Raw genomic sequence first — 27,666 nt, forward strand, 5'->3', positions numbered from 1 at the left:
AGATTCACGGATCCATCCGGGTGGTCCGGGCACCACTGGCGCCCCTCTGCGGCTATTCCCCAGTTCCATTTTCTGAAGCCACAGGTCAGAAGCCGCTGTAGAATGCCTTGCCGAACTCCAGGATCTTGAACGGCGTAAGGCGCAGCTACCTGCCGCGCAGGCGCAAGCCTTTCTTTCCGCACAAAGACCGTGGGAGGAGGGGTCGGCGCAAGCGCTCGGTGTCGCTCTGAAAAGAACATCATCCTGCCTGCTGGCTTGCGGAGCGCAGCGCAATGCATGCGCCTTGAAGATTTACGGAACTTATTTCACGCTCAGGGCGGCGGTGACGTGTGAACGAGAAGGAGGTGGTCAAGGAACGGAAGCCGGGAGGGAACTAGGGCGGAAGCGGACCAGGGCCAGGCTTGTGTTAGGAGCCTTGCCGGGGCTGGGGTTCCGATGTGGTCCCCGGAGCGGGAGGCCGAGGCCCCGGCCGGGGGAGACCCGGCGGGCCTACTGCCCCCCGAGTGGGAGGAGGACGAGGAGCGCATGTCCTTCCTGTTCTCCGCTTTCAAGAGGAGTCGCGAGGTGAACAGCACCGACTGGGACAGCAAGATGGGCTTCTGGGCGCCGTTGGTGCTGAGCCACAGCCGCCGCCAGGGGGTGGTGCGCCTGCGTCTGCGGGACTTGCAGGAGGCCTTTCAGCGCAAGGGGAGCGTCCCGCTGGGGCTGGCCACGGTGCTGCAGGACCTGCTGCGGTGAGGGGCGGGCCGGGGCCAGGGCCGCGAGGGCGGGCGGGGGCAGCTCTCCGAGGGCCGGGCCCTGGTCCTGTTCTCTGCACAGCGCACTGCGCCCAGCCCAGTGTCTGGCCCAGAGAAGGCATCCAGTGTGTGTTCAGAAGGCGAGGAAGGAAAATAAGGAGGCTGTGCTAGGGAGGCTTGGAGGGAGAGGAAGAGGGGATCTGGGGGAAGATTGGGGGGCGGGGATAGTCCGATTAGATGAGTTCCAGAGAAGCTAGCCTAACAGAGGTGACAGTGATTTGCCTGGACTGGGACCCCGTTATGTTGTTGTTTCGTAAGGGCCTCCAAATTTGAATGGCCCGTGGAGCAGAAGGTCTAAGAGATAGGATTCATTAACCTAGGGGAGGTCAGAGCTAGAAAGCGGGCATTCGTGGGGAAGAGGCCTGTAGGCATCTTGCCAACAACCCCTGGCATAGCTCATGCGTCTGGCTTGTCCTTGGCACAGGCTTTTTGGAGCAGAGAGGACGTGAAGGAGAATGAGGGCTTTGCTGAGTATCTGGGTGCCCTTAAAAGGTCTGTAGGAGATACGTGTGCGACAGGTGCAGTGTTTTGGCGGTATCTGAGGGTAACATTGATAACTAATATATGTACAGTACTTCCCAGCATGCAGATACTTTGCATGCACCATTTGACCCACTCAGCGGTCTTGTGGTGAGGTGATAGAATTATCCTCAGCAGACAGAAGAGGAAACTGAGTTTCAGAGAGATCAAGTGACTTACCCAGAGTTACACAGCTAGTTAAAGGTGATACCGGGACTGGATCCCTGGTCTTTGGATAAGTCATTTGCACTTCAGTGTACTTATAATTCTGAGACCAGCCTAGCATGATACCTCTCTCAGTTAAGGAAGGAGAAAGTCAACTCTGCTGTTTTTTGTTTGTCTTTTTTTTTTTTTTTTTTTTTTTTAGTTTGCTGCTGTTTCTGATTAAGAGATCTCCCTTCTCTACTTTTGTTCCCGGTACCTTCCCATTGGACTGGACATTGATATTGCCCAGGATGGTCTCGAACTCCTGGACTCAAGCGATCCTCCCACCTCAGCCTCCGAAAGTGTTAGGATTACAGGCGTTGAGCCACTGCACCTGGCCAACAAGGCTTTCTGAGATTGCATGCAGTGGAAACCGTTTTCGTTCATGCCTGAAGTAGGGAACAGGAGAAACAGTAGTTGAAGAAGTCAGTGAGGGATGAGACCAGAATGGGCCTCCTTACTGTAGAAGGGTGATGATCTTCCACTTCCAGTCAAGACACTTTAATACCTCTGTGGTATTAAAGTCTCTTTTCCTGAGTGCGAGTGCTCCACTGAAGCTTCGTGGTGCTTGCGTGGGTCCTGAAGAATTTCTGAGGGTGATACTTCTCCATAGAGGCGACGTGACATAGTATTAATATTAAAAGTAATGTCAAAAATCACAATTACTTTTGCACCAGCCTAATAGTTAACAGCTTTTTGCTTGAGGGCCAGCTGGCCTAGGCCTGAATCCTGGCTCTGCCATTTGCTAAATTGTGTGGCCCTGCACAAATTTTATGCTGTCTTTAACAATCAGTTTGACGAATTCTAAAATGGTGATGATAATTGTACCTAGGTTTATTGTGAGGATTTGAAGAGATATTCCTTATATAGCCTTCAGCATAGTGACTGGCCCGCGGCAAGCATTTAATAAATTGAGCTGCTGTTACTGTTACCAGCACCACGAAATAGTTACATCGTATCTTCACCCTTGCCTTGGAAGGGCAAGAAGTCCTTCTCTGTACATCTTTGTTTTCTTCCTTACGTCTTGCACTCGACAGTGATTTCATTTTAATGTTTTGAGCACCAATTGTAAAAGGAGATCTCACCCAAGGCCCAGAAGCCGCCTGTGTTTCTGTTGTCTTAGTGGAGCACTTGCCTTTTGGTTCCAGACCTATCATGGTGTAGATTTGGCCTCTCTGCTTACCTTCTGAGTCCCTCAGTTTTCTCATTCGTTAAAATGCTCATAACACCGCCTCCCATGCAGAGGTGTTGTGACGCTTAGAGCTGGAGTATAAACAGTGCTGTGTGTCGTTGGCACAGCGTAGGTGCTTAACAAATGGTCATGATGATGATGATAAAATTCCTCTTTTAGGGTAAAGGAGGAGCTGGAGACTGGAATGGGACATTGCATTAAGTGCTACTACACGCCCTTCTTTTTCTTCCCTGCAGTCGAGGGGAGCTGCAGCGGGAGTCAGACTTCATGGCCAGTGTAGACAGCAGCTGGATCTCCTGGGGGGTCGGGGTCTTCCTGCTGAAGCCTCTCAAGTGGACTCTTTCTAACATGCTGGGAGATAATAAGGTTCCAGCTGAGGAGGTCCTTGTCGCTGTGGAGCTGTTGAAGGTGGGTACTCAGAAGGGGATGTCTGGGTGTCACTTGGTGTGATCACAGCATCCTCCACGTCCCTTGTGTGTGTTCTTGAAAAAAGACTGTCTCTTTTTTTACATGGTGACTGAGTTGATAACTGAGTTTATCTGCCCTCCCTTGTACTTGCGCTTTATATGTATATTCATTAGTGGCACTTGTACATTTCAAGGGTTAGCCTTTGTCTGGGAATTTTCAGTAACAGTGGATTATTTTCTAGTATCTGTAGGGATTAATGTTAAGCAGCAGTTTAGGAAATGCTTTGCCTTCTGTAGTTTACTGACGAGGGTTTCTCGGGATTCCTGAGGACCTTGTGGCTTTCAGCATTGCCACGCTAAACTGGCCCACTCAGCTCCCCTTTCCTACTTTGTGACCATGCCCTTTCCCCTTCTAGCTTTCTGATGGCCTGCCTTCTGCTGCACATGCTCTTCTCCCTCGAAGAGGCCACTGGGGCCATGGTCCCATCTTAGCTTCCTGGTCAGTCAGCCTCCTCCCGGCCTGCCTTTCCCACAGCCTTGATCGCATGGCTCATTGCTCCACTGCCTTCCTCAGCAACACCCTCAGCTCCTTTGCATCTCCTTTGCAACACCAGGAGACTCCCAGCAAATCCATAGCCCTCGATCAGCCACATGGGGTTTACCACCCCTGCTGGAGAAAACCACTTGTCATCAGACTGCGGTCCCCTTCATGGTCCCCAGCTGTGGGAGGCCCTCGGGGCCACACCACAGCCTTATTTTTCTTTCTCTCTGTCCCCTCACACGCTCATTCCATCCTGTGTCCTCTTTGCTCTCTGCGGGCACTTCACTGAGAAGGTAGACTCAGGATTCCTGAGGCAGCCTACAGTTTTCTGTCCTCTCACCCCAAGCCTGACCTCCTCAGAGCCCACCTCCTTCTGTGCTCAGAGTGTAGTGTCCTTCCTCTGCCCCTCATCTGCTCTGTGTCTGCCCTGCCACTCTTGTCCCTTTGTCCCATCGGCCGGCCTCTTGCCTGGTATGTTCCATCTCACTCTCAGCCTGTAAACCCAAACCCACTCAATGCTTTTCCGAACACCGACTGTCTCTTTTGTGGTACCTGGGCCCTGCCTAGTGACTGCTGTTTCCTTCTCAACCGACCTTTGTGTCACCACTTCCTACCTCCCATTCACTCTGTCACCCGGTGCAGACCTGCTTCAACCACCCCCTCCACCCAGACTGCTGTGGATGAGGTGATAGGGGCCTTTCTGTGTGTGTGTGTGTGTGTGTGTGTGTGTGTGTGTGTGTGTATGTGTTGACTGAGCACCTGGTGACCAAAGGACATTGCAGAGAGTAGTTACTTTTTGAAATTCACAGACCAAGCCTGACCTCAGGGCCCTTGCATAGCCCTAGAGGCTTCATACAGCTGGAGCCAGCCCAGAATCCCCACCCCTCACCCCAAGAGAAGCACCCATTTCTCTTCACCTTGAGAGACTCCAGCCCACTCTGCCTGAGATTGAGGAAGAAGTCTCCAAAATCTGCCAGTCTCTCCCTGTCCCCCAGGATCGTTGACTAAGCAGCCTACATTTTCTTCAGGGCAGCCCCTCTGCTCCATCTGCACCCCTCCCCCGCACCCACGCGGTTATTCCCCTGCCCAGTGGCCTGGTCTCCAGGGCTCAGTCAAGGTCCCCGCAGAGACTGCAGGATGGTTTGGGTGGTTCTGGGCCAAGCTCAGGTCCTCTCTGCGGTCTTTCTCTCATCTCACATTGTCCTCCAGCCTGGGGCAGAGGAGAGGTAGACCCGTGGATCCCCACAGGTGAGGTTTGTACTGGCAAACAAAGCCTGCTCTTGAGGTAAATTTTTTTTCCCAAGTCCAGACAGAGAAACAGCTAGTAACTTTTTACTTTTGGATGGTACTGAAAAATACAAAAAAGCAAAAATTGTCCATTATTTTGTTATTTAAAAAAATACAAAGAAATGAAAGTTTTCTTTCTGTTCATCCGACTTTTCTCTCTTTGGGTACTCTCTTCCCATTTGTGTGAGAGTGTGTGAGTGTGTATGTTTACAGACTTATGTTTCCTTAATGGCTTTGTCAACTCTAGTTCTTCCTGAAAATCTTATTCACTTGTTTCTTGTCTGTCTTTCCTACTAGAAGGGAACAGTGCCATGGGCCCTGGGACCCTGGGAGCAGTGCCTGATACCTGGTAGACAGTCAATAAATACCTGTTGAGTGAGTGAATACACACGCACAAACACATGTGTACACGTCACCCCATTTTTTTCTAGAAATGGAATTGGTGTGCACCCCGCTTTGTTTTCTTTCCACTGCATTATATCAGGCGCCTCTTTCCAGGCCCTACACGGTATGGATTTACTTGATTCTTTTTGATGCCTGCATGATAATCTATCGATATGCCACAATTTATGCAACAGGTGCTCCACAGATGGACATTTAAGTCATTCCAATTTCTCTCTCCATTTTTCCATTACAAAAAAATGCCACTTGTGCAGAGATCTATGTACTTCTCCCTTTATTTTTATGGAATTGATTTTCGGAAATGCATACATGCCTTTTAAATTTTTTTTTTTTTTTTTTTTTTTTTTTTTTTGAGACAGAGTCTTGCTTTGTCTCCCAGGCTGGAGTGCAGTGGCACGATCTCTGCTCACTGCAAGCTCCGTCTCTCGGGTTCACGCCATTCTCCTGCCTCAGCCTCCCGAGTAGCTGGGACTACAGGCGCCCACCACCACGCCCGGCTAATTTTTTTGTGTTTTTTAGTAGAGACGGGGTTTCACTGCGTTAGCCAGGATGGTCTCGATCTCCTGACCTTGTGATCCGCCCACCTCGGCCTCCCAAAGTGCTGGGATTACAGGCGTGAGCCACCGCGCCCGGCCAGCCTTTTAAATTTTAACAAAAATTGCCAAACTACTTTTCAAAAGTTTGTAATAAGTTGCACTTTCATCAAGACTGTATTAGGGAGTCCAGTCCCCCACATCCTTGTCAGCACTGGATGACATCAGTCTTTTAAATCTTGCCAACTTATTGGGAAAAAAGAGATACGTCCTGTTTGTGAATTGAGCATTTTTTTCACCTGTGTACTAGCCATTTACATATCCCCTTCTGTGAATTGTCTGTTTATATCCTTTCCCGTTTTGTATTGTGTTATCTTTTTTTTTTTTTTTTGAGATGGAGTTTGTCACCCAGGCTGGAGTGCAGTGGCACGATCTCTGCTCACTGCAAGCTCCACCTCTCAGGTTCATGCCATTCTCCTGCTTCAGCCTCCCAAGCAGCTGGGACTACAGGCGCCGCCACCACGCCCGGCTAATTTTTTGTATTTTTAGTAGAGATGGGGTTTCACCATGTTAGCCAGGATGGTCTCGATCTCCTGACCTCGTGATCTGCCCTCCTTGGCCTCCCAAAGTGCTGGGATTACAGGCGTGAGCCGCTGCGCCTGGCCTTATTGTGTTATCTTTTATGTTAATCTGTATTCTTTATGTATTAGAGATAGATATATATAATATATTTAGTATTAAGGATGTAAATATTGTTTCCCAGTCTGTTGCTTGCTTAATTTTTATTTATGATGTCTTTTACCATATAGAAGGTTTCATATTTCTGTAGTCAGATCTCTCAGACTTTTCTGTATGGCTATTGAATTTCAGGTCTTGTTTAGGAAGGCATCTTCTGACTCAAGCTTAATATATTACTTTGTACTTTAATTTTTTCCGTTTACATTTCCTTCGATACTTATTTTTGTGTATGTGGTGGGGAAAAGCTGTATTTTCTTCCAAATGGATAGCCAGTTGTCTCAGTATCTTTTCTTGATGTCATATAACATTAATTTATTTATGTGTGGTTACTGTGCAGTTACTGCAGTAGTTGCATATCTGGTAGGGCAGTCGAATCAATGAAAACTCGATGTCTGTGTCTTCTTAGGCTCTTTTCCACCCTTTGACACTGTTGACAAGTCGCTTCTTGAAATGTCCAATTTCTGTGAATTTGTCTACATGACGCTGCAAGTTCTCCTTGGTTCCCCCAAAGCAGTCCTTCTGTCTCTCTTTTGTGTCTTCCTTCACTTCCTAAACAGTGGTCTTCCTTCAGCTTATTACTTTCCTCCCTGAATGTCCTTGGGATCTTTGCTGTGGATATGCTGAGGACTTTCAACATTGCGTCGCTGTCCTGCCGTCTCCTTTGAGTTTCAGATTTGTATATCCACTTATATGCTGTATACATATTCTTGGATATCGCGCAGACATTTATTTATTTATTTATTTATTTATTTATTTATTTATAGATGGAGTCTCGCTCTGTTGCCCAGGCTGGAGTGCAGCGGCGCAATCTCGGCTCACTGCACCCTCCGCCTCCTGGGTTCAAGCAATTCTCCTGCCTCAGCCTCTCAAGTAGCTGGGATCACAGGCGCTGCCACCACGGCCAGCTAATTTTTTGTATTTTTTTTAGTGGAGATGGGGTTTCACCCTGTTGGCCAGGCTGGTCTCAAACTCCTGACCTCAGGCGATCCACCCACCTTGGCCTCCCAAAGTGCTGGGATTACAGGCGTGAGCCACCGTGCCCAGCCTCTCTCAGACATCTTAAACATCATATTCAAGGTGGGATATTTTGTCTTTCCTTTAAACTAGGCTTTTCCTCCTGAATTTTTTTCCTGTTAATAGCATCACATCCACCAGTCACTCAATCCATAGTGACTTTCCACTAGACTTTCTCCTCCAACCCTATATCCAGTTACCAGTGTTATCTTCTGACTTTTGTTTGTCTCCACCACTCCTCTTTCTGTGTTTATTATTCAAATAGTCTGTTGTTCAGCCCCACATAATCTCTTGTGTAAATGGTCTCCTTGCCTCTAATCTTAACTCTACAATCCATCCTCTCCCAATTGGCAGTTAGCTTTCTGTTAATCTAGCCATGTCAGTTTCCTTCAGTGACCACCCACCATCTACAGAATAAAGGATCATCATAAGATATTACACTTTCTATAATACAGGAGTGCCTCTCTCTCTCCTTTCCCCTCTACATTTGTACACGTGCCACACTGACCCACCCTTCTATGCTCATGTTCCTCTCTCTTCCCGAGATACCCCTTTCACCTCTTCACCTAGGAACTTGCTCACTCTTCAGAATTCTGCTCAACATTTTTTTTTGTTTTCAAGAAATCCTGAATCCCCAGGCAGTCCTTCCCTATATTTTCATAGCATCCCATACACACCTCAGTCTTTCTTGTTTCTGGTAGTAATTTCCATGTATGAGCGAAATGGTGACATTATTTCTTGGAACTTATATTTCTTAGTCTTGTCACTAATCTTATCCCATCTGTTTATCATGTACTTTTCTTTGTTTTTTGTTTTGTTTTGAGACAGAGTTTTGCTCTTGTCGCCCAGGCTGGAGTGCAGTGGCGCGATCTTGGCTCACTGCAACCTCCGCCTCCCAGGTTCAAGCGATTCTCCTGCCTCAACCTCCCAAGTAGCTGGGATTACAGGTGCCCGCCATCACACCCAGCTAATTTTTTTTGTATTTTTAATAAAGATGGGGTTTTGCCATGTTGGCCAGGCTGATCTCGAACTCCTGACCTCAGGTGATCCACCTGCCTCAGCCTCCCAAAGTGCTGGGATTATTACAGGCATGAGCCGCCACGCCTGGCCCTGTTCCCTTAAGACTTTTTACAAACTCAATAATGTTTGTATTTGCAGTATAGCCAATCGGCAGGAAAATGGAGAGACTACAATTGGAAGGGAATTAGATATCGTTTCATCCACCCTCTTCAGAGAGTGATACTGAGGACTAGTGAGGCTGTGACTGGCCCAGGGTCACCCAGGCTAGGCTGGAAATCAGACCTCAGCTCTCATTCACAGCTGTTCTACCTCACCTCACCTCGTCAGTCTTCCCTTGGGAAACCACAGGCCAGGGAGAGGCAGGAGTGTAAAATCCCCGATGGGTGTGCAGTGCAGAGCTGGCTCCCAGCATCTCATGTGCCTCATTTCATATAGAGTCACCAAACTTTCCTCCAAGGCTTAAAAACACAGATCCTTCCTCCTTTTTGAAAAGCTGCTACTTTGGGGAGGATGGGATTGGGATTCCCAGGTGCTTGCCTTGTGTGATCATAGTTTTGAAACTCAGGGTCAGGGTCCCTGCATCCTGTGGCAGTGGCCAGGGCCTGTCAGCCAATGTCACCTTTCCCACAGGAAAAGGCTGAGGAGGTGTATCGTCTGTATCAGAACTCGCCCCTCTCCTCCCACCCCGTGGTGGCCCTGTCAGAGCTTAGCACCCTCTGTGCTAACTCCTGCCCAGATGAGAGGACCTTCTACTTGGTGTTGCTGCAGCTGCAGAAGGAGAAGAGAGTCACAGTCCTCGAGCAGAACGGGGAGAAGGTATGGAGGCTCATCTGTTCATTCACTGACTCAGCAGCGATTGATTAAGTACATACAGTAGTGACCCCTTATCTCAGATTTTGCTTTCCAGAGTTTCGGTAACCTGCCGTCAACCACGGTCCAAAAATAATAAGTGGAAAATTCCAAACATTAACAGTTCCATAGATTTCAGTTGTGCACTGTTCTGAGTAGTGTGATGGGACCTCGTAGTATCCCGCCTGTATGTGCATCCCTGCTTTGTCCAGTGTCTCCCCGCCTGAGTCACTTAGGAGTCATCTCAGTGATCAGATCAACTGTACGGCATTGCAGTGGTTGTGTTCAAGCCACTCTTACTGTACTTTTTTTTTGAGATGGAGTCTTGCTCTGTTGCCCAGCAATGGCGCAATCTGAGCTTACTGCAGCCTCCGCCTCCTGGGTTCAAGCGATTCTTCTGCCTCAGCCTCCCGAGTAGCTGGAATTACAGGCGTGTGCCACGGCGCCTGGCTAATTTTTGTATTTTTAGTAGAGAAGGGGTTTCACCAGTTGGCCAGGCTGTCTTGAACTCCTGACCTCAAGTGATCTGCCTGCCTCAGCCTACCAGAGTGCTAGGATTACAGGTGTAAACCACCATGCCTGGCCTATTGTACTTAATAATGGCCCCAGAGCACAAGAGCGGTGGTGCTGGCAGTCCACATTTACCAAAGAGAAGCTGTCAAGTGCTTCCTTTAAGTGAAAAGGTAAAAGTTCTGGACTAAAGAAGGAAGACAAAATATCATTTGCTGAGGTCGCTAGGATCTACAGTAAGAATGGATCTTCTATAGGAAAAACTGTGAAGAAGGAAAAATGTTTACATAGCTATATGTATAGGGTTCAATATTCTCTGAGGAGTCAGGCATCCGCAGGGGGTTCCATTCCCACTGGAACGTATCCCCCATGGATAAGGGGGGCCTGCTGTTCTCATATGCCCACCATCAGCACTCTTGCTTGGGAATTTCTCAGCCTTCGTGGTAGCAGCAGTAGTAATATCTCCCTGTCCCTCAGATTGTGAAGTTTGCCCGAGGGCCACATGCCAAGGTTTCTCCAGTCAATGACGTAGATGTCGGGGTGTACCAGCTGATGCAGAGTGAACAGCTTCTCTCGCGCAAAGTGGAGTCCTTATCCCAGGAAGCAGAGAGGTAACTTTTAACCCTGAACTGAGCCTCCTCCCCACTGTAGCTGGCCCCCAGAGCCAGCAAAATGTTAGTATATGTGGGCTTTTAAAAATAGGTGGTTTTTTTTTTTTTTTTAGCTAATTACAAAAGTACTCACTGCTCAATGCAGAAATCATGGAAAGCACAGAATATCATAAAAGAGAAAAAAAAAATGAGGCCTCTTTTTTTATTTTTCTGAGACGGAGTCTCGCTGTGTCGCCCAGGCTGGAGTGCAGTGGCGCGATCTCGGCTCACTGCAAGCTCGGCCTCCTGGGTTCACGCCATTGTCCTGCCCCAGCCTCCCGAGTAGCTGGGACTACAGGCACCCGCCACCACACCTGGCTAATTTTTTTGTATTTTTAGTAGAGACGGGGTTTCACCATGTTAGCCAGGATGGTCTGAATCTCCTGACCTCATGATCCACCCGCCTCGGCCTCCCAAAGTGCTGGGATTACAGGCGTGAGCCACCGTGCCTGGCCTTTTTTTTTTTTTTTCCTCAATTGAGACAGGGTCTTGCACTGTCCCCCAGGCTGGAGAGCAGTGACACGATCTTAGCTCACTGCAGTCTAACTCCTGGGCTCAAGCAATCTTCCCGCCTTAGCCTTCTGAGTAGCTGGGACCACAAGTGCGCACCACCATGCCTGGGTAATTTTTAAATTTTTCGTTGAGATGGGGTCTCACCATGTTGCCCAGGCTGGTCTCACACTCCTCGGCGCAAGCAAGCCTCCCACCTCAGCCTCCCAAAGTGCTGGGATTACTGGGGTGAGCCACTGTGCCCAGCTGAAAATATGAGTCTTAATGCTTCCTCCACAGACGATGACTGTGAATGTTAACGTTTATGCTTATCCTTGCCAGTGTCCATTCAACTAATATTTATTGAGCCAGGCATTGTCTTAGGGAATGGGGATATAGCCGTGGACAAGACAGGTCCCTGCCTTTGCGGAGGTCTTTCTGAGGGGCTCTTCCCCTGCCCTTCCCCCTGAATGACTGTACAAGGAATCCCTAATAAAGACACACACTCTGGCAGGAGGACACAGACATTGAAGTCTGTCTTCCAGTTGGGAAAGCCTAGCCTTGTTGGGAGGCAGAGGATATGTCCGAGGTCATTGTTGGTGTTAACAATTCGTTCCCTGTCTCCCCAAAATGGGAAGACGTGTATGATGTGCCCTGTTTGCATGTTCTGTCCTTGTGGGTTGAAAAAGGTTATCCTCAGTCAGCCTGCTTGAGCCTGCCTGTTGACTTGCCACAAGAGTTTTTGCCGTCAGCATCATTTTTCTTGCCGCTGGGTAGAGTGGGTTTAGTCTTCAAATTTAAAACCACCTTAACTGAGTGCTGCTTTCAGGGACCCCTTGGGACCCTGCCTCTCCCATCCTGTGGCACAGTCATCTTATCTGTGCCTTTGTTTCCAGGTGTAAAGAAGAAGCCCGCCGGGCATGCCGAGCTGGAAAGAAGCAGCTGGTGAGTTCTTGTCTCCTCCAGCCCCATAGCAGTGCCCCAGGCAGGCCTGGAGTGATGCCCAGCAGTTTAGAGAGCAGCCTGCTGGGTTTTTAAGGGGAACAGAGTCTGCAGGGGACCCAGGCACCACAGCTTATTTTACAGACGGGAGGGAAGAAGGCTGGGATGGCCTTAGCGTCTGGGAAGGGCTGTCTTCCTCTTCCCCTTTGGCCTGCCCAGTTCAGCACTGACCTAAGTCTCCATGCCCCCAGGCACTGAGGTCTCTCAAGGCCAAGCAACGGACAGAGAAGCGCATCGAGGCCTTGCATGCCAAGCTGGACACTGTTCAAGGCATCCTGGACCGGATCTATGCCTCCCAGACAGATCAAATGGTAGTCATTCCCCTGTACTCCAGCACTCGGCTGGTCTCTCCGTGTGTGTTGGTCACTTGCAGCTTTGGCTTTGCTGTTTGGAGGATCCCTGGGTTCTTTCGGGATGTGGCTGGGGTTGCCTTTGCCTTTCCAGTCGGGAGGTTTGGCCTCAGTGGGTATAGGGTAAATCGAGCTTGGGTGCCAAAAACCCCAAAGCTGCCTTTTGGAGTTGAAACAATATTGTATGTATTTTGCCAAATGTCTGTCATTTGCACTGATAGCTTTGCTTTGTCTTTAGGTTTTTAATGCCTACCAGGCTGGGGTAGGAGCGCTCAAACTCTCCATGAAGGATGTCACAGTGGAGAAGGCAGAGAGCCTCGTGGATCAGATCCAAGAGGTACAGAAAGGGGCCAGGGAGGGACACACAGAGAAGGAAGTGATGGAGGACAGATTTGATTTCATTGCACATCCTCTTCAACGAAACTTGACTTGTGACCTTGTGAACTTGAGGAAGCTTTCCTTGATTCTCACTTGGGGCAGGATTGCTTTGTAACCCTAGGTATTTTCCACCAAAGACTGAGATGCTTAGAGCCACCATGCCTAGCTCAAGGCTTTGCACTTGTCTCTTACAGCTCTGTGACACCCAGGATGAAGTTTCTCAGACTCTGGCTGGTGGGGTAACAAATGGCTTAGGTGAGTGGACTAGGTGGTTATTTTAATTTTTATTCATTTTTTTTTCAGATGGAGTCTCACTCTGTCACCTAGGCTGGAGTGCAGTGACGCATTCTCGGCTCACTGCAACCTCCGCCTCCTGGGTTCAAGCGATTCTCCTGTCTCAGCCTCCTGAGTAGCTGAGATTATAGGTGCACACACACCATGCCTGGCTAGTTTTTGTATTTTTAGTAGAAATGAGGTTTCACCATGTTGGTCAGGCTGGTCTCGAACTCCTGACCTCATGATCTGCCGGCCTTGGCCTCCCAAAGTGCTGGGATTACAGGCGTGAGCCACCACGCCCGGGCCAAGGTGATTGTTTCTTCCTTTCATCCTGGAAGACTTCGCTTCCCTGTGCTGTGATGAGTTTGACGGTAGATTTGCTTTTCTGGGTGCAGGCAGGCCTCTCCTAGCCTGTCCTCCCTGGGGCTCATCTGCAGGAACAATCAGGGAATTGCCATTTCCTCCTTGACAGCCGTGCTCATGACCCATCTGTGCTCCGGCATTCCTCATTCACAAGGCTTCTGACTGGAGGATCCTCCTTCAAGGGAAAGGGGAATCAGGGTCAGGTCCATGGGGTTAACAGAATACACCTCCTTGGTGACTTAGCTCAGAGTGTGGAAGACGCATCTCTGCTTGAAGCTACCCTCAGTTTCCTGACTTCCAGGATTTTTTTTTAATCTGCAAGGAGGCCTGGCATCTTTTGTAAAGCTAAGCGAGGTTTTGGTAACCTCAGTCCTGTACTCATTAATGCATTTCTCCCTGGAGTTTATGCATCTTTATGTTGTCTTTTCTTTCCAGATTTTGACAGTGAAGAACTGGAGAAGGAATTGGACAGCCTCCTTCAGGATACCACCAAAGAACCTTTGGATCTGCCTGACAACCCCCGCAATAGGCATTTTACCAACAGTGTGCCTAACCCTAGGATCTCAGATGCTGAACTTGAAGCTGAACTTGAGAAACTGTCCTTATCAGAGGGAGGTATGGAGCTGTTTTCCAAGGCCTCTGGCGGGCATGTGGACTTCTGGCTGACAGAGTTGATGGGCCCAAGCCCAATTACTCAATTTGCCAGAGTACCAGAGCCCTGTAGGGAGTTGAGGGTTTGTTTATATTAAGACTCAGTCTCTTAAACACTGGAATGCCTTCATCTTCAAGATTTTCCTGTTATAGTGTTCAGTCATTTCTTTGCCTTGCAGGTTTGGTCCCAAGCAGTAAATCTCCGAAAAGGCAGTTGGAACCAACTCTAAAGCCATTGTAGGACCCTCAAGTGAAGGACCCTCATGTAAAAGACAGACCAGGCTTGCTGGGTGTGTACATAGTTATTTAAACAAGAAACTCTCAGAATGTGTTTGGAAGAGGAGGAAGGAGAACCACTGATTTTATCTGGATGCTACTACTTAACTACAGGACAGATAGAATTTCTGGAAGCAATGCTCCAAAGGCTTGCTCCCAGCTGTATCATGGACCTGCCTTCTCATCTTTATAGTGCCACAATTTATACAGTCCTGTGTCTGACCTGTCATTTCATAGCCTGCAGTTCTTGCCATTGGCACACTTAGGTTTGTCTTCACCCACCAGCTTCGTTCCAGCCCATGAAGGGGAAAGATTTGCAGCTTTGTCAAATCTGAATCAGTTCCCACTTCCCCCTGCGGTTTTTTGGAGGGATTTATCCCGTCGCTAATATCAGTTAAATAACTTATTCCTGTCCCACTTGATTTCACTGGTAAGAGAAGAATGAGAATGAAATACTTCAAGGTTTTATTTGAGGAGACTTAGCTGCCATTTTATGGAGAAACGTAGTATAAAAGGTTTTTCTCTAGGGCCATTTGTCAAAATTCTCCAGGTGTTCAGAGAAAGAGGTCGCCCCAAGTGGCCCAGAGTCGTAACAGTCCGGAGGGGCTGGTGTGGCTGGTGGGCGCTGCCTCTTCATCTTTTGGAGCAGGAGGTCTGCTGGTGGGGGAAAGGCTTCTTCCGAGGCTTCTGCACTCGCCTGGGAAGAGGCCCAGTCACTACAGGACCTTGAGATGTCCAGACCCCTTATGCTTTTCTAAAGAGGCAAAATTGTTGCCTTGGCCCCATCATGGAATAACTTAAAAATACATATCTATCTTCTAGAACAAGCCACACAACAACACACCTCCCCTCCTTGAGCCTGGCACACAGCACCAGGCTCTCTGAATTTGGAAAGCGTTTCACTTTGTGGCCTACTGCTCGGGGCAGGGGGGCTGAGCCAGGATGTGCAATAGAAGCAGGGGCTGTGCCCTCTGCCGGGAGCTGCCCGGGCCACCCATGGACCTGTCCTGCTTCCTGCAGTCCCTGCTCCCTGCCTCCTTTGAGGGACTGGGGAGCGTGGGGTAGGGGGACAGAGGGGAAAGGGTCTGAATGCTCTGGCAGTGGCGAGAAGAAACGATCGCCACACTGCCACTCTGCCGCCCAGCCACCAGGAGTTCTGCCTGGAGCCCTTTGCCCTGTCCCTGCTGCCTGAGGTGGCGTAGAGCAGAGGAGAAGAATTTGCTCCAGGCCAGGAGCACAAATCATTGTTCAGTGAATTTCTCTCCAACTCGACCTTGGTAAACGGAAATGTTGGGGGTGAAGAGAAACAATCACTATTTTTTTTCTTTTTTATCTGGTAAATAATTAAAAGAAAAACTGAACACTTGTCCCGTCTCCTCTTTAGGTTGTATCAGGTGTCTTATTCCTTGGTGCGTCCCCACGCTTCCAGCTTCTGCACGCTTTGGTTCTTTCTCTTAAGGCCACAGGAGAATATGGAGAGCCTGATGGTGTGAGCTTTGAGCTGCAGCAGCTGCTGCTCCATCCAAGTGGCTGCTCACACTGAGCTCTCCTGGGGAGGACTCATTCTTTGAATGGCTTCCCTGGTATTAGCAGTGTGCCATTGCTACTGTTTTCCATTGCCTGGACTCTATAAGTGGCCTAATTTCTTCTGCCCATGTGATTGTATCATATTTTAGTCTGGCACTGGTATTTCTCAGCCTCTCCTCCAGGGATGGTGTTTGTCACGCCCTGTGAGGGAGATGGGCTTTGAGGCTGAGAGCAGCATTAGGAACAGACTAAAAATTGGCCGCAGCACTAGGTGTGCAGCTCCAGGTAAGTCAGAGGTGAACTGGCCAGGAAAAGGTGGTGAGAGCAGCGGCTCAGAAAGCCCTGGGAGAATCTAAAGGACCTGGTGAGAAGGGTGAGAGGGACTGGGGCTCACAGGCCCTGTGGAAGAGAGGGCAGAACCGCTGTTCCATTCCTTCTGCTGGAAAGAAGTGGCCTGGACCTGGTGAGCCTTGTTCATCTGATTTAAGGTTACTTTTTCTTTTGCTGTCCTGAGCCACTGAAGAATCCTTGTTAAATGATCCAGACTTACTCTCTGCTGTGCTACAGGAAATTAAAAGGAGCTGTTGAGTCTGCTTGGAGCAGAGAACAAGAAGGGGTAATCTACAGGACTCTGGTGGTGGCGGCTGCAGCTGCTAGCATGGGATTCCCACAGCTGGAAAATTAGAGCTGAGTGGCCTCAGGAGTCAGCGCCATGGAGGGATTCACTCCTCTTGAGAGTTTTCTTTTTTAGTTTTTTTTTTTTTTTTTTTTTTTGAGACAGGATCTTGCCCCAGGCTGGAGTGCAGTGTGAGATCATGGGTCACTGCAGCCTCGACCTGGGATCAAGCAATCATCCCACCTCAGCCTCCCGAGGAGCTGGTACTATAGATGTGCCACCACACCTGGCTAATTTTCTTTATTTTAGTAGAGATGAGGTCTCAAACTCCTGGCCTTGAGAGACCCTCCCACCTTAGCCTCTCAAAGTGCTGGGATTACAGGTGTGAGCCACTGCACCTGGCCAATTTCTCCCTTCTCTTGAATCTTTGCTGCCTCATGACAGGTGTCAGAGCGGCACCACCACACCACAAAGTGAAGAGATGATGCCGTGCCTGGGAGGGTGGCTGGAGAGTCCCCCATCACTGCTAGTATGGGAATGGTGATGGTATGCAGAGAGGAGGTGTGGTTAGAAGGGTAAGTGGGTATTTGGAGGTGAGGGGAAGGGTGCTACCTGGGAATCTCCTGGGCCTGCCTAAAAGGGTTGTGTAACCAGAGTCCTGGGACTGGGGTGGGCTTTGCAGTCAGACATTCTGCTGTGAGAGAGACAAAAGGGTTACACTGCAGTTCTCACTGCCTGCCTGAAGTGACAGCCGAAATCTGAGCAGACCTCCGGGAAGTGGTCATGAGGATCTGGCTCAATCTGCTGAAAATATAATCTAGGCCATCAGAAAAGAGGAGGGAAGAGCTGGAGCTGTGAAGAAAGATGAAATCACTGACAGCTGCCGAGTCCCAAAGAATCAAAACGAAGCCCTGCTCTGAGGCTTGTGGGTGAGCCTGGTGACCTTCCTTTCTTTCGAAGTGTCTTCATGTCTTCTCATTTTTACGTAGTTGTGGCTACTCTTTGGGGGAAGTGTGGCTTCTTTTCGCTGTCTGCACAGAAGCAATGCAAGGTTATAGACTCCAGAATATGAGAGCCAGAAGGAGCCACAAGAAGGGTAGGGGAAACGTCTGTTTTACAGAGGAGGACCCGAATCTTAGGCAGCTTGTCGAGGCCACAGAGCTCACAGGGGAATTTAGTTTGTTGACTTCCAGCTTGGAATTCTTTGTTACACAAGTGTTGGGGCTCAGAAAATAATGCCCAAAATGTGGCATTTGACGAGCTGAACTAAAGCAGCAGCTTCAAGGTTTCTCTCTGGCTTTCCCCCACCATGGTGTCTCTGTGACCCTTTCATTTCTTTTCTTTTCTTTTTTTTTTTTTTTGACCGTTTTCTAAAGCACCAGGAGCATGCTGTCTCTCTGACCCTTTTCTTTTCTTTTCTTTTCTTTTTTTTCTTTTCGACCCTTTCTTTTCTAAAGCTCCAGGAGGAGCTCTTTCTCTGAAAGTTCCCTTACCTGATTGAGAAAACTTCTTCTAAAATAAATGCAGTTGTCTTAAAGCCCCCTCCCTATGAATCTCATTAAATAACCAAGAATGATTAATCACCCAAGAAAAGACTAAAAAAGAAGCTATAGCCAGGATACCATACCCAGACAGACTTTTCGTCTTTTTCTTCTGAGGGCAGTTCCAAGAGATAACCTGGGAGACGGTATCTGCATAATAAGACAACCGTGGTTCACAGTGCAGTACCACCCCTCACCTTCCATGACTTGTCCACAAGCTATTGTTTGTCCTTCAGTCCCATTCAGCATCCAAAGAGAACCATTTGCACACCACTGTCAGGTATTTGGGTCCATTCATTTACAGCCCCCCAGTTCCCTTTCCCCAGTGAAGGGTGGGCCAACCATTAGGCCTTTCTGTGTATGTTCATATTTTTTGTGTGTCTCCCCTGCTTCATGCGTGTTAATAAATTTGTTACGATTTTCTCCTGTTAACCTGTCTTTTATTATAAGGGTGTTGGCTGTGACCCTTAATAAGGTGGAAGAAAGAGATCACCCCTTTCCACTCCTGCACCAGGCTACTACTCCTAACCACACTCTCAGAAACGCATTCTCATGACGAGGTGCAGTGGCTCACACCTGTAATCCCAGCACTTTGGGAGACCAAGATGGATGGATCACTTGAGCCCAGGAGTTCAAGACCAGCCTGGGCAACATAGTGAGACCTAATCTCTAAAAATGGAAGAAGAAAAAAAAACACTCAAAAAATAACTCCGAAAGTACTTTCTGTGGTGGGCGTGTGACCTCACCCCATGTCAGTGCTTTCAGTTGGCAGACCAGCTTCCTTTGGCTGACATTTGTGCAGTTACACAGACTTCTACAGATTGGAAATTACAGGCTGAGTGCAGTGGCTCATGCCTGTAATCCCAGCACTTTGGGAGGCAGAAGTGGGCAGATCACTTGAGGTCAGGAGTTCCAGACTAGCCTGGCCAATGTGGTGAAACCCCATCTCTACTAAAAATACAAAAATTAGCCAGGTGTGGTGGCGGGCACCTGTAGTCCCAGCTACTTGAGAGGATGAGGAATGAGAATCACTTGAACCCGAGAGGTGGAAGTTGCAGTGAGCTCAGATCGTGCCACTGCATACCTGCCTGGGCAATAGAGTGAGATACCGTCTCAAAAAAAAAAAAAAAAGGAAATTGCCTCCCAGGAGATACTGGGTAGGGCTGTGCCTCAGAATCTCCCCATTTTTAGGGAAACCAAAGAAAGTTTTAAGATTGTTTTGTTGTTGTTGTTTTGCTGGTCTGCACCCTGTAGATAATGTTTTCATTGTATTTTGCAGCAGGCCCTTCAACTGTACAGAAAAGAGCCGGCTATTGGCTGCATAGCACTTCCTGAAGGAGTTGGTTCACAAAAGAAGTAAAGCTGTCTTTATTCACAGGTGATACAATTGTGTATGTAGTAATCCAAGGAACCTATAGAGAAACTACTTGCATGAAAAATTAATTTTAGTGTGGTCACTGGACACAAGCTCAATAGTTTAAATATTGAGTATTTAGTATAGTTCAATATTAAATATTGACTGTTTAGTATAGTTCTATATACTAGCAAAAATATAAAAATTTAAAAGAAATAATCTATGCTAGCCCCCAATATACTGAATTATGAGAAAAAAGTTTAATACCCTTTACCATGGCTTCTCAACCTTGGTGCTATTGATATTTTGAGCCTATAACTATTTGTTACGGGAATTGTACATTTTGGGATGTTCAGAAGCATCCATGCCTCTATGCACAAGATTCCATTAGCACTGTCCATCCCCTGGCATAACAGCCAAAAATGACTCCAGATACTGTCCTGGGGGACGGGGAGGATGGGAGCAAAATCACCCCTAGTTAAAAACCACTGCCCTACACTGAAAACTATAAAATATTATAGAGAAAAGAAAAGTTAAAGATGTCCATCCATTCTTCCAAAATTTATCTATACGGTCAATGAAAACCCAGTCAAAATGCCAGCAGATTTTGTGCATGTGTGCACGTGTGTGTATGTATAAATTAAAGAGCAACTCTAGGCCGGACGCAGTGGCTCATGCCTGTAACCCCGCACTTTGGGAGGCCGAGGCAGGCGGATCACGTGAGGTCAGGAGTTCGAGACCAGACTGGCCAACATGGTGAAACCCCCGTCTCTATTAAAAATACAAAAAATTAGCTGGGCATGGTGGCTTGTACCTGTAATCCCAGCTACTCGGGAGGCTGAGGTGGGAGAATCACTTGAACCCGGAGCCAGAGGTTGCAGTGAGCCGAGATTGTGCCACTGCACTCCAGACTAGGGGACAAAGCGAGACTCCGTCTCAAAAAAAAAGAAAAAGAAAAGAAATTCTAAAATTATATAGAAAGGCAAAGAATGAAAAATAGCCAAAGCAATCTTGAAGAAGTGAAATAAAGCTGGAGGACTGCTGGGCGTGGTGGCTCACACCTGTAATCCCAGCACTTTAGGGGGCCAAGGTGGAAGAATCAGTTGAGCCCAGGAGTTCAAGACCAGCCTGGGGGAACATAGGGAGATCCCGTCCCTACAGAAAATAATTTTTTAAAAATTTAGCCAGGCATGGTGGTGTGCATTTGTGGTCCCAGCTACTTGGGAGGCTGAGGTGAGAGTATTGCTTGAGCCTAGAAGGTCAAGGCCGCAGTGAGCCATGATTGCACCATTGTGCTCCAGCCTGGGCAAAAGTGAGACTGTCTCAAAAAAAAAAAAAAAAAAAAAAGCTGGAGGACACACTTTTCTATATGTATGCTGTACTTCAACTTTTTAAAGAGTGAATAACACTAAAAGATGTTGAATGAATAACTTCCAAACCACTAGTGGGTATAAAAGGGCAATAAGAATAACAGTACAGGCTGGGCGTGGTGGCTCACACCTGTAATCCCAGCACTTTGGGAGGCCGAGGCGGGCGGATCATCTGAGGTCAGGAGTTTGAGACCAGCCTGGCCAACACAGCAAAACCCTATCTCTACTAAAAATACAAAAATTAGCTGGGCATGGTGATGCACATCTGTAATCCCAGCTACTCGGGAGGCTGAGGCAGGACAATCACTTGAACCTGGAGGTGGAGGTTGCAGTGAGCTCAGATCATGTCACTGCACTCCAGCCTGGGCAACAGAGTGAGACTCCATCTCAAAATAAAATAAAATACAGATGATTTTAGGTTTAAAAAAATACAATTAAATCTTGAGCTATTTGCAAGGGATATACTTAAGTTCATACAAAGATTTTAAATAGGCCGGGCACAGTGGCTCATGCCTGTGATCCCAGCACTTTGGGAGGTCGAGGTGTGTGGATCACGAGGCCAGGAGATCGAGACCATCCTGGCTAACACGGTGAAACCCCATCTCTACTAAAAATACAAAAAATTAGCCAGGTGTGGTGGTGGGCGCCTGTGGTCCCAGCTACTCAGGAGGCTGAGGCAGGAGAATGGCATGAACCCAGGAGGCGGAGTTTGCAGCGAGCCGAGATCGCGCAACTGCACTCCAGCCTGGGCGACAGAGCGAGACTCCATCTCCAAAAAAAAAAAAAAAAAGATTTTAAATAAAAGGATCAAAAAAGAGACTGTATCTGAGGTAGGAAGTGGGATTGGACTCCAGAGGCGGCGTTTGGGCACTGGACCAAGTTGAGGATTAGCTAAAACAGGGACAAGGTGGAAGCAGCTTTTCATATGACATGTCCACCAATGTGCCATGTCAGTTTACCACTGCCATGCCGACACCCAAAGTTACCACCTCTTTCCATGGCAACAACCCAATGACCCAGAAGTTACAGCCCTTTTTCTAGAAATGTCTGCATAACCTGCCCCTTGATTTGCATATAATTAAAAGTGGGTATAAATGACTGCAGAACTGCCTCACCTAACCTCAAATGATTTGCTCCCCTCAGCCTCTCAAAGTACTGGGATTACAGGCATGAGCCACTGTGCCCAGCCCAGACATAATTTTTTAAAAGGTGAAAATGCGAGCCTGAAACCAGAAGGAAATAGTTTCAACTCATAATTGACAAAGTCCTACAAATCTAAAAGAAATAGAAAACCCCAAAGGGGATAGGAGGCCAGCAAGGTGCACGAGCAATCAGTTCTCAAGAGGGAAAAGGCAATTTTCGGAGTGGGAAGCGGGAAGAGTGGTGAGGAGGGTGCCTTAATCAGGTCTGGCTGCCTTAACACAATACGGCAGACTGGGTGCTTAACTGAAATGCACTCTTTCACAGCCCTGGAAGCTGGCAATCCAAGGTCAAGGTGCTGGCAGGGTCGATTCCTTCTCAGGCCTCTGGTTGGCTTGTGGGTGGCCACGTTCTCCCTGTGTCTTCACGTGGGCTCCCTCCTGTGCCAGTCTGTGTGCTAATCTCCTCTTCTTGTAAGGACAGCAGTCATACTGGATTAAGGGTCACCCTAATGACCTCATGTTAACTTCATTACCTCTTTAAAGCCCATATCTCCAAGTACAGTCACATTCTGAGATGCTGGGGGTTAGGACTTCAGCACATCATTTTTTTTTTTCTTTGAGATGGAGTCTCGCTCTGTCGCCAGGGTGGAGTGCAGTGGCGCGATTTTGGCTCACTGCAATCTCCGCTTCCCAAGTTCAAGCAATTCTCCTGCCTCAGCCTCCTGAGTAGCTGGGACTACAGGTGTGCACCACCATGCCTGGCTAATTTTTGTATTTTTAATAGAGACGGGTTTTCACCATGTTGGCCAGGATGGTCTCAATCTCTTGACCTCGTGATCCGCCTGCCTCTGCCTCTCAAAGTGCTGGGATTACAGGCATTGAGTTACCATGCCCGGCCACACTATATGATTTTTTGGGGGGTTGGGGGGACATCAGTCCATAAGAGAAGGTTTGCCTAAGTAGAGAGCAATAGGAGTAGGGTGTCAGGAGCGGCCAGTTCCCGGTATACACTGGAGCCAGAACCCACAGGTTCCCGAAGGCTTAAGGTAGGGTGGGAAGGGAGAAATAAAGGGTGATTGATACACTGTGGGCTTGAACCAGTGGGTAGGCGCTGGTGCCATATATTGAGATGGTGAGCACCTGGGGAGGAATAAACTTGAAGGTCAGCCTGGGATGGAGCCCGAGGCATTCTAGCTTTTAGAGGTTGAGTAGGAGAGGAGGAGCCAGAAAAGAAAACCAAAAGGGGCTGGGGAGGAAAAAGGAAACCCAAACCTGTAGGGTGATGGAAACTGAAAGAGAATGGCCATCACTGAGTTCTGCTGAGAACCAGGCAGTGGGAGCCCTCTGTTCCAGGGGCAGGCACAGAGGGAGGCATTGTCTGCAGATGACAGAAAAACAAGAAGAGAACCCAGTCTGCTTTTCACTATCACCATGTGCTGACAATTCTAAACAATGTGGGTGATTTATTGGTCTAAGTTCCAAATAACTATTGTGGTCATCTGAGCTTCAGTGGGCACATTCCTATCACCTGGGCTTTACTAACCCTTGTACTTGGAAGTTCATCCAGAGAACTCACAATGATACCGGGGGCTGCCCTCACATACTCACTTTGCAGGTAAGTTCTTAACGGTTTGGAATCACTAGAGCTCATTGTGGTTGCAGCTTGTGTCTTCAACCTTTAGGATAATATGTATTCCTATGTTTAAATAGTAGATTCAAAATAAGCCAGGACAGTGTAGTAATTGTAAAGACCAAAGACACAGAGCATGAGTTACTGTAATTATGTCATTCTCTATGGCCACTTGAAGTTTTGCTTGTGTTTAACATTTAAAACAGTGGGCCAGGCGCGGTGGCTCATGCCTGTAATCCCAGCACTTTGGGATGCTGCGGCAGATGGATTACTTGAGTCCAGGAGTTCAAAACTGACCTAAGCAACATAGAAAGACCCCATCTCTACAAAAGTTAAAAAATTAGCTAGGCCTGGTGGCACACGCCTGTGGTCCCAGCTACTCAGGAGGCTGAGGTGGGAGGATCACTTGGGCCTGGGAGGTTGAGGCTGCAGTGAGCCATGATTGTGCCACTGCACTTCAGCCTGGGCAACAGAGCGAGACCCTATCTATCTCAAATAAATAAATAAATAATAAAACTGTGGAAAAGAACTAACCATGTGGTATACTTTTATTTGGTAAGTGAAAATTTTAGTTCATGCATGAAATATTTTACCAAATTTGAACATCTTTAAATGGAAATTCTTTTCAAAGTGTTCATTGTTGTTCAGCTAAAGAACAAATCAAGACAGTAGTGATTATTACTTATTACTATGTGATTATTACCAAAAATAACTCTATTGTATGGAGGAGGAAGATGTTTAAAAATGATCGGCTCCCCCGGTGTCAAATATGCTAGTTATGCCACCAAAATAGTCAATATTTTATCTTCGAATGTAAATACACAAAGGCAAAGCTTACTATCTTCTGGAGGGGTATTTCTCCTATTATTTATTTGCTTATTTATTTTGAGACAGGGTTTCACTCTGTTGCCCAGGCTGGAGTGCAGTGGTGCAATCATGGCTCACTGCAGCCTCGACCTCCTGGGCCCAAGTGATCCTCCCACCTCAACCTCCTAATTAGCTGGGACCACAAGCATGTGCCACCTCACCTGGCTAATCTTTGGTATTTTTTGTAGAGATAGGTTCTTGCTCTGTTGCCCAGGCTTGTCTCAAGTTCCTGAGTTCAAGTGATCTACCCGCCTCAGCCTCCCAAAGTGCTGGGATTACAGGTGTGAGCTACTGCACCTGGCCTTATCCTTTTAATTGCAGAAGATGGTGAGGAAAATAATTCAGAGGTTATTCGGGCCAACACAGAGAAATTCTGGGTGAGTTGAGGAAAACATCATATGAACTGTGTCAGCGTTCATGTTAAATTAGCTGATGGCCCCATCTGTATTTTCACTGAAATGACTCATGTGTGGTGTTTTAGTTTATTGAGTTTCCTTGAATATTTTCTCTTTTTCCAAAGCTATAAAAACTAGTGATTTCCTAGTATTTCCCTCTCAAAGCAGTAAAGGGGCTTTAGGAAATTGAAAGGAGGGAATTGGAAAGTTGGACTCCAAGCCTCTCAGCCCAGCTTCCACCAGAACAGTACCCATTTAAATATTAAAGTCCAGGTGTTATGGGCTAAATTGTGACCCCTCAACATTCACATATTGCAGCCCTAACCACCCCCCAGTCCTCCTCCACTCAGAATGTGACTGTATTTGGAGATCAGGTCTTTAAAATGGTGATTAGGTTAAAATAAGCCCGTTAGGGTGGGCCCTAATCCAATAAGACTGGTGTCCATATAAGAAGAGGAAATTTGGGGATCTGGTATGGTGGCTCACACCTGTAATCCCAGCACTTTGGGAGGCTAAGGCGGGCAGATCCCTCGAGGCCAGGAATTCGAGACCAGCCTGGCCAACATTCCCTGTCTCTACTGAAAATACAAAAAAATTCGCCCAGCGTGGTGGCTCACGCCTGTAATCCCAGCACTTTGGGAGGCCGAGGCAGGTGGATCACGAGGTCAGGAGATCGAGACCATCCTGGCTAACATGGTGAAATCCCATCTCTACTAAAAATACACACCAAAAAAATAGCCAGGAGTGATGGCATGCGCCTGTAGTCCCAGCTACTCGGTAGCTCGGGAGGCTGAGGCAGGAGAATCACTTGAACCTGAGAAGTGGAGGTTGCAGTGAGCTGAGATAGTGCCACTGCACTCCAGCCTGGCTGACAGTGAGACTCTGTCTCAGGAAAAAAAAAAAAAAAAATTAGCCAGACATGGTGCATGCCTGTAATCCCAGCTACTCAGGAGGCTGAGGCACCAGAATTGCTTGAGCCCAGGAGGCGGTGGTTGCAGTGAGCTGAGATCATGCCATTGCACTTTAGCCTGGGCAGTAGAGCAAGACTCTATCTCAAAAAAAAAAAAAAAAAAAAAAAAAGAAGAAGAGGAAATTTGGATACAGAGACTGCAGGGGTGCACGGTGCACAGAAGGACCACCACGTGAAGAGGCAGCAAGTGGGCAGCCATCTGCCAGCCAAGGAGACAGGCCTCAGAGGAAACCCAACCCTGCTGACATCTTGATTGTGGACTTCCAGTCTCTAGAATGGTGAGAAAATAGATTTCTGTTGTTTAAGCCACCCACCCTGTGCTACTTTGGTATGGCAGCCCTGGCAAGCTCATTCACCTGGGTAGTATTTGTTTGAGCAGAGGGTTCCACAGCTAATAACTGTTGGAAATCACTGGAATTGAGCACGAGCTTTGGGATATTCACCTCGGTTGGAAGCACAGCGTTGCTGTTTAGTAGCACATTAATATTGGGCCATTTATTGAACACTGGGACCCAATTTTTATGTCTGTTAACTGGGGTAATAACAGCTACTTTGAGGGATTTCCATGGGGGATTGTATGGGGTAATGGATGTAAAGTGCCAAGTGCACAGTAGAAGCCCAATTAATGAGGATGCTGACCCCAGCCCTCCCCAGGACCCGGGCTGGGCGGACACTGCTCTAGTGACTTTTGTGACGCCATATCCTGCCCAATGGCACTGCGCTGGGGAGGGCTGGAAATCAGTGCACTTTGCAATTAAGGGAGGGTCATTTTAAAAAATGTTTGCTGAGTTAGGCGGGGCGCGGTGGCTCATGCCTGTAATCCCAGTACTTTGGGAGGCTGAGGCGGGCGGATCATGAGGTCAGGAGATCGAGACTATCCTGGCTAACACGGTGAAACCCCGTCTCTGCTAAAAATCCAAAAATTTACCTGGGCGTGGTGGTGGGCGCCTGTAGTCCCAGCTACTCGGAGGCTGAGGCGGGCGGATCACGAGGTCAGGAGATGGAGACTATCCTGGCTAACACGGTGAAACCCCGTCTCTGCTAAAAATCCAAAAATTTACCTGGGCGTGGTGGTGGGCGCCTGTAGTCCCAGCTACTCGGGAGGCTGAGGCAGGAGAATGGCGTGAACCCGGGAGGCGGAACTTGTGGTGAGCTGAGATCGCACCACTGCACTCCAGCCTGGGCAACAGAGCAAGACTCCATTTCAAAAAAAAAAAAAAGCTTGCTGAGTTAATAAATTTTCAAAATTTTGCCAAATATGCAAGTAGTGCTACTTTGAATGATTTGGGAAGAATAAAAAATAGGTATATCCTGCAGCTTATGAAAATCGCATGCCTATATTATATATGCACTCTATTATAGAGATATACATTTGGATATATACATTACAGACAATTTTATGTGAAAAGAGCAGGAGTCTAAAGAGGAAATAACCGATCATCATAGCACTCAGAGACAACCACTGCCCACATTTCAGTATATTTTCCTTCACTGTCTTTTCTGTTGCCTTTGTTTTTTCTTGAAATGGAGTCTGGCTCTGTCACCCAGGCTGGAGTGCAGTGGCTCAATCTCAGCTCACTGCAACCTCCGCCTCCTGGGTTCAAGCGATTCTCCTGCCTCAGCCTCTGAGTAGCTGGGATTTCAAATGCCATGCCTACCACCACATCTGGATAATTTTTGATTCTTAGTAAACATGGGGTTTCACCATGTTGGCCAGGCTGGTCTTGAACTCCTGGCCTCAAGTGATCTGCCTGCCTCCGACTCCCAAAGTTCTGGGATTACAGGTGTGAGACACTGCGCCCAGCC

At 47.9% G+C, this 27,666-nt stretch overlaps 2 protein-coding genes across 3 annotated transcripts in view; both read left to right on the forward strand.

Moving 5' to 3' along the window:
- Positions 1 to 15,814, forward strand: CHMP7 (charged multivesicular body protein 7). 2 transcript variants are annotated; one of them, XM_030816980.1, is made up of 10 exons: positions 1 to 734; positions 2,949 to 3,120; positions 9,285 to 9,470; positions 10,491 to 10,624; positions 12,049 to 12,097; positions 12,346 to 12,465; positions 12,743 to 12,841; positions 13,077 to 13,137; positions 13,957 to 14,136; positions 14,352 to 15,814. In XM_030816980.1, exons 1-10 carry the CDS (start codon positions 436 to 438, stop codon positions 14,411 to 14,413), a joined length of 1,362 nt encoding a protein of 453 aa, XP_030672840.1. In that variant the 5' UTR covers positions 1 to 435; the 3' UTR covers positions 14,414 to 15,814. The 2 variants fall into 2 exon arrangements, with proteins under 2 accessions (XP_030672840.1, XP_030672841.1); XM_030816981.1 differs by lacking the exon at positions 13,077 to 13,137 and having other exon boundaries at positions 338 to 734; positions 14,352 to 14,402.
- The window catches only part of R3HCC1 (R3H domain and coiled-coil containing 1), a 25,538-nt gene continuing 13,262 nt past the window's right edge, over positions 15,391 to 27,666 (forward strand). Inside the window, exon 1 of the mRNA XM_030818368.1 lies at positions 15,391 to 15,509. Coding sequence (XP_030674228.1) covers positions 15,391 to 15,509 — 119 coding nt within the window. The remainder of the gene's footprint in view (positions 15,510 to 27,666) is intronic.

This window comes from Nomascus leucogenys, chromosome 8 (assembly GCF_006542625.1).
Source record: "Nomascus leucogenys isolate Asia chromosome 8, Asia_NLE_v1, whole genome shotgun sequence".
Taxonomy (NCBI): domain Eukaryota; kingdom Metazoa; phylum Chordata; class Mammalia; order Primates; family Hylobatidae; genus Nomascus; species Nomascus leucogenys.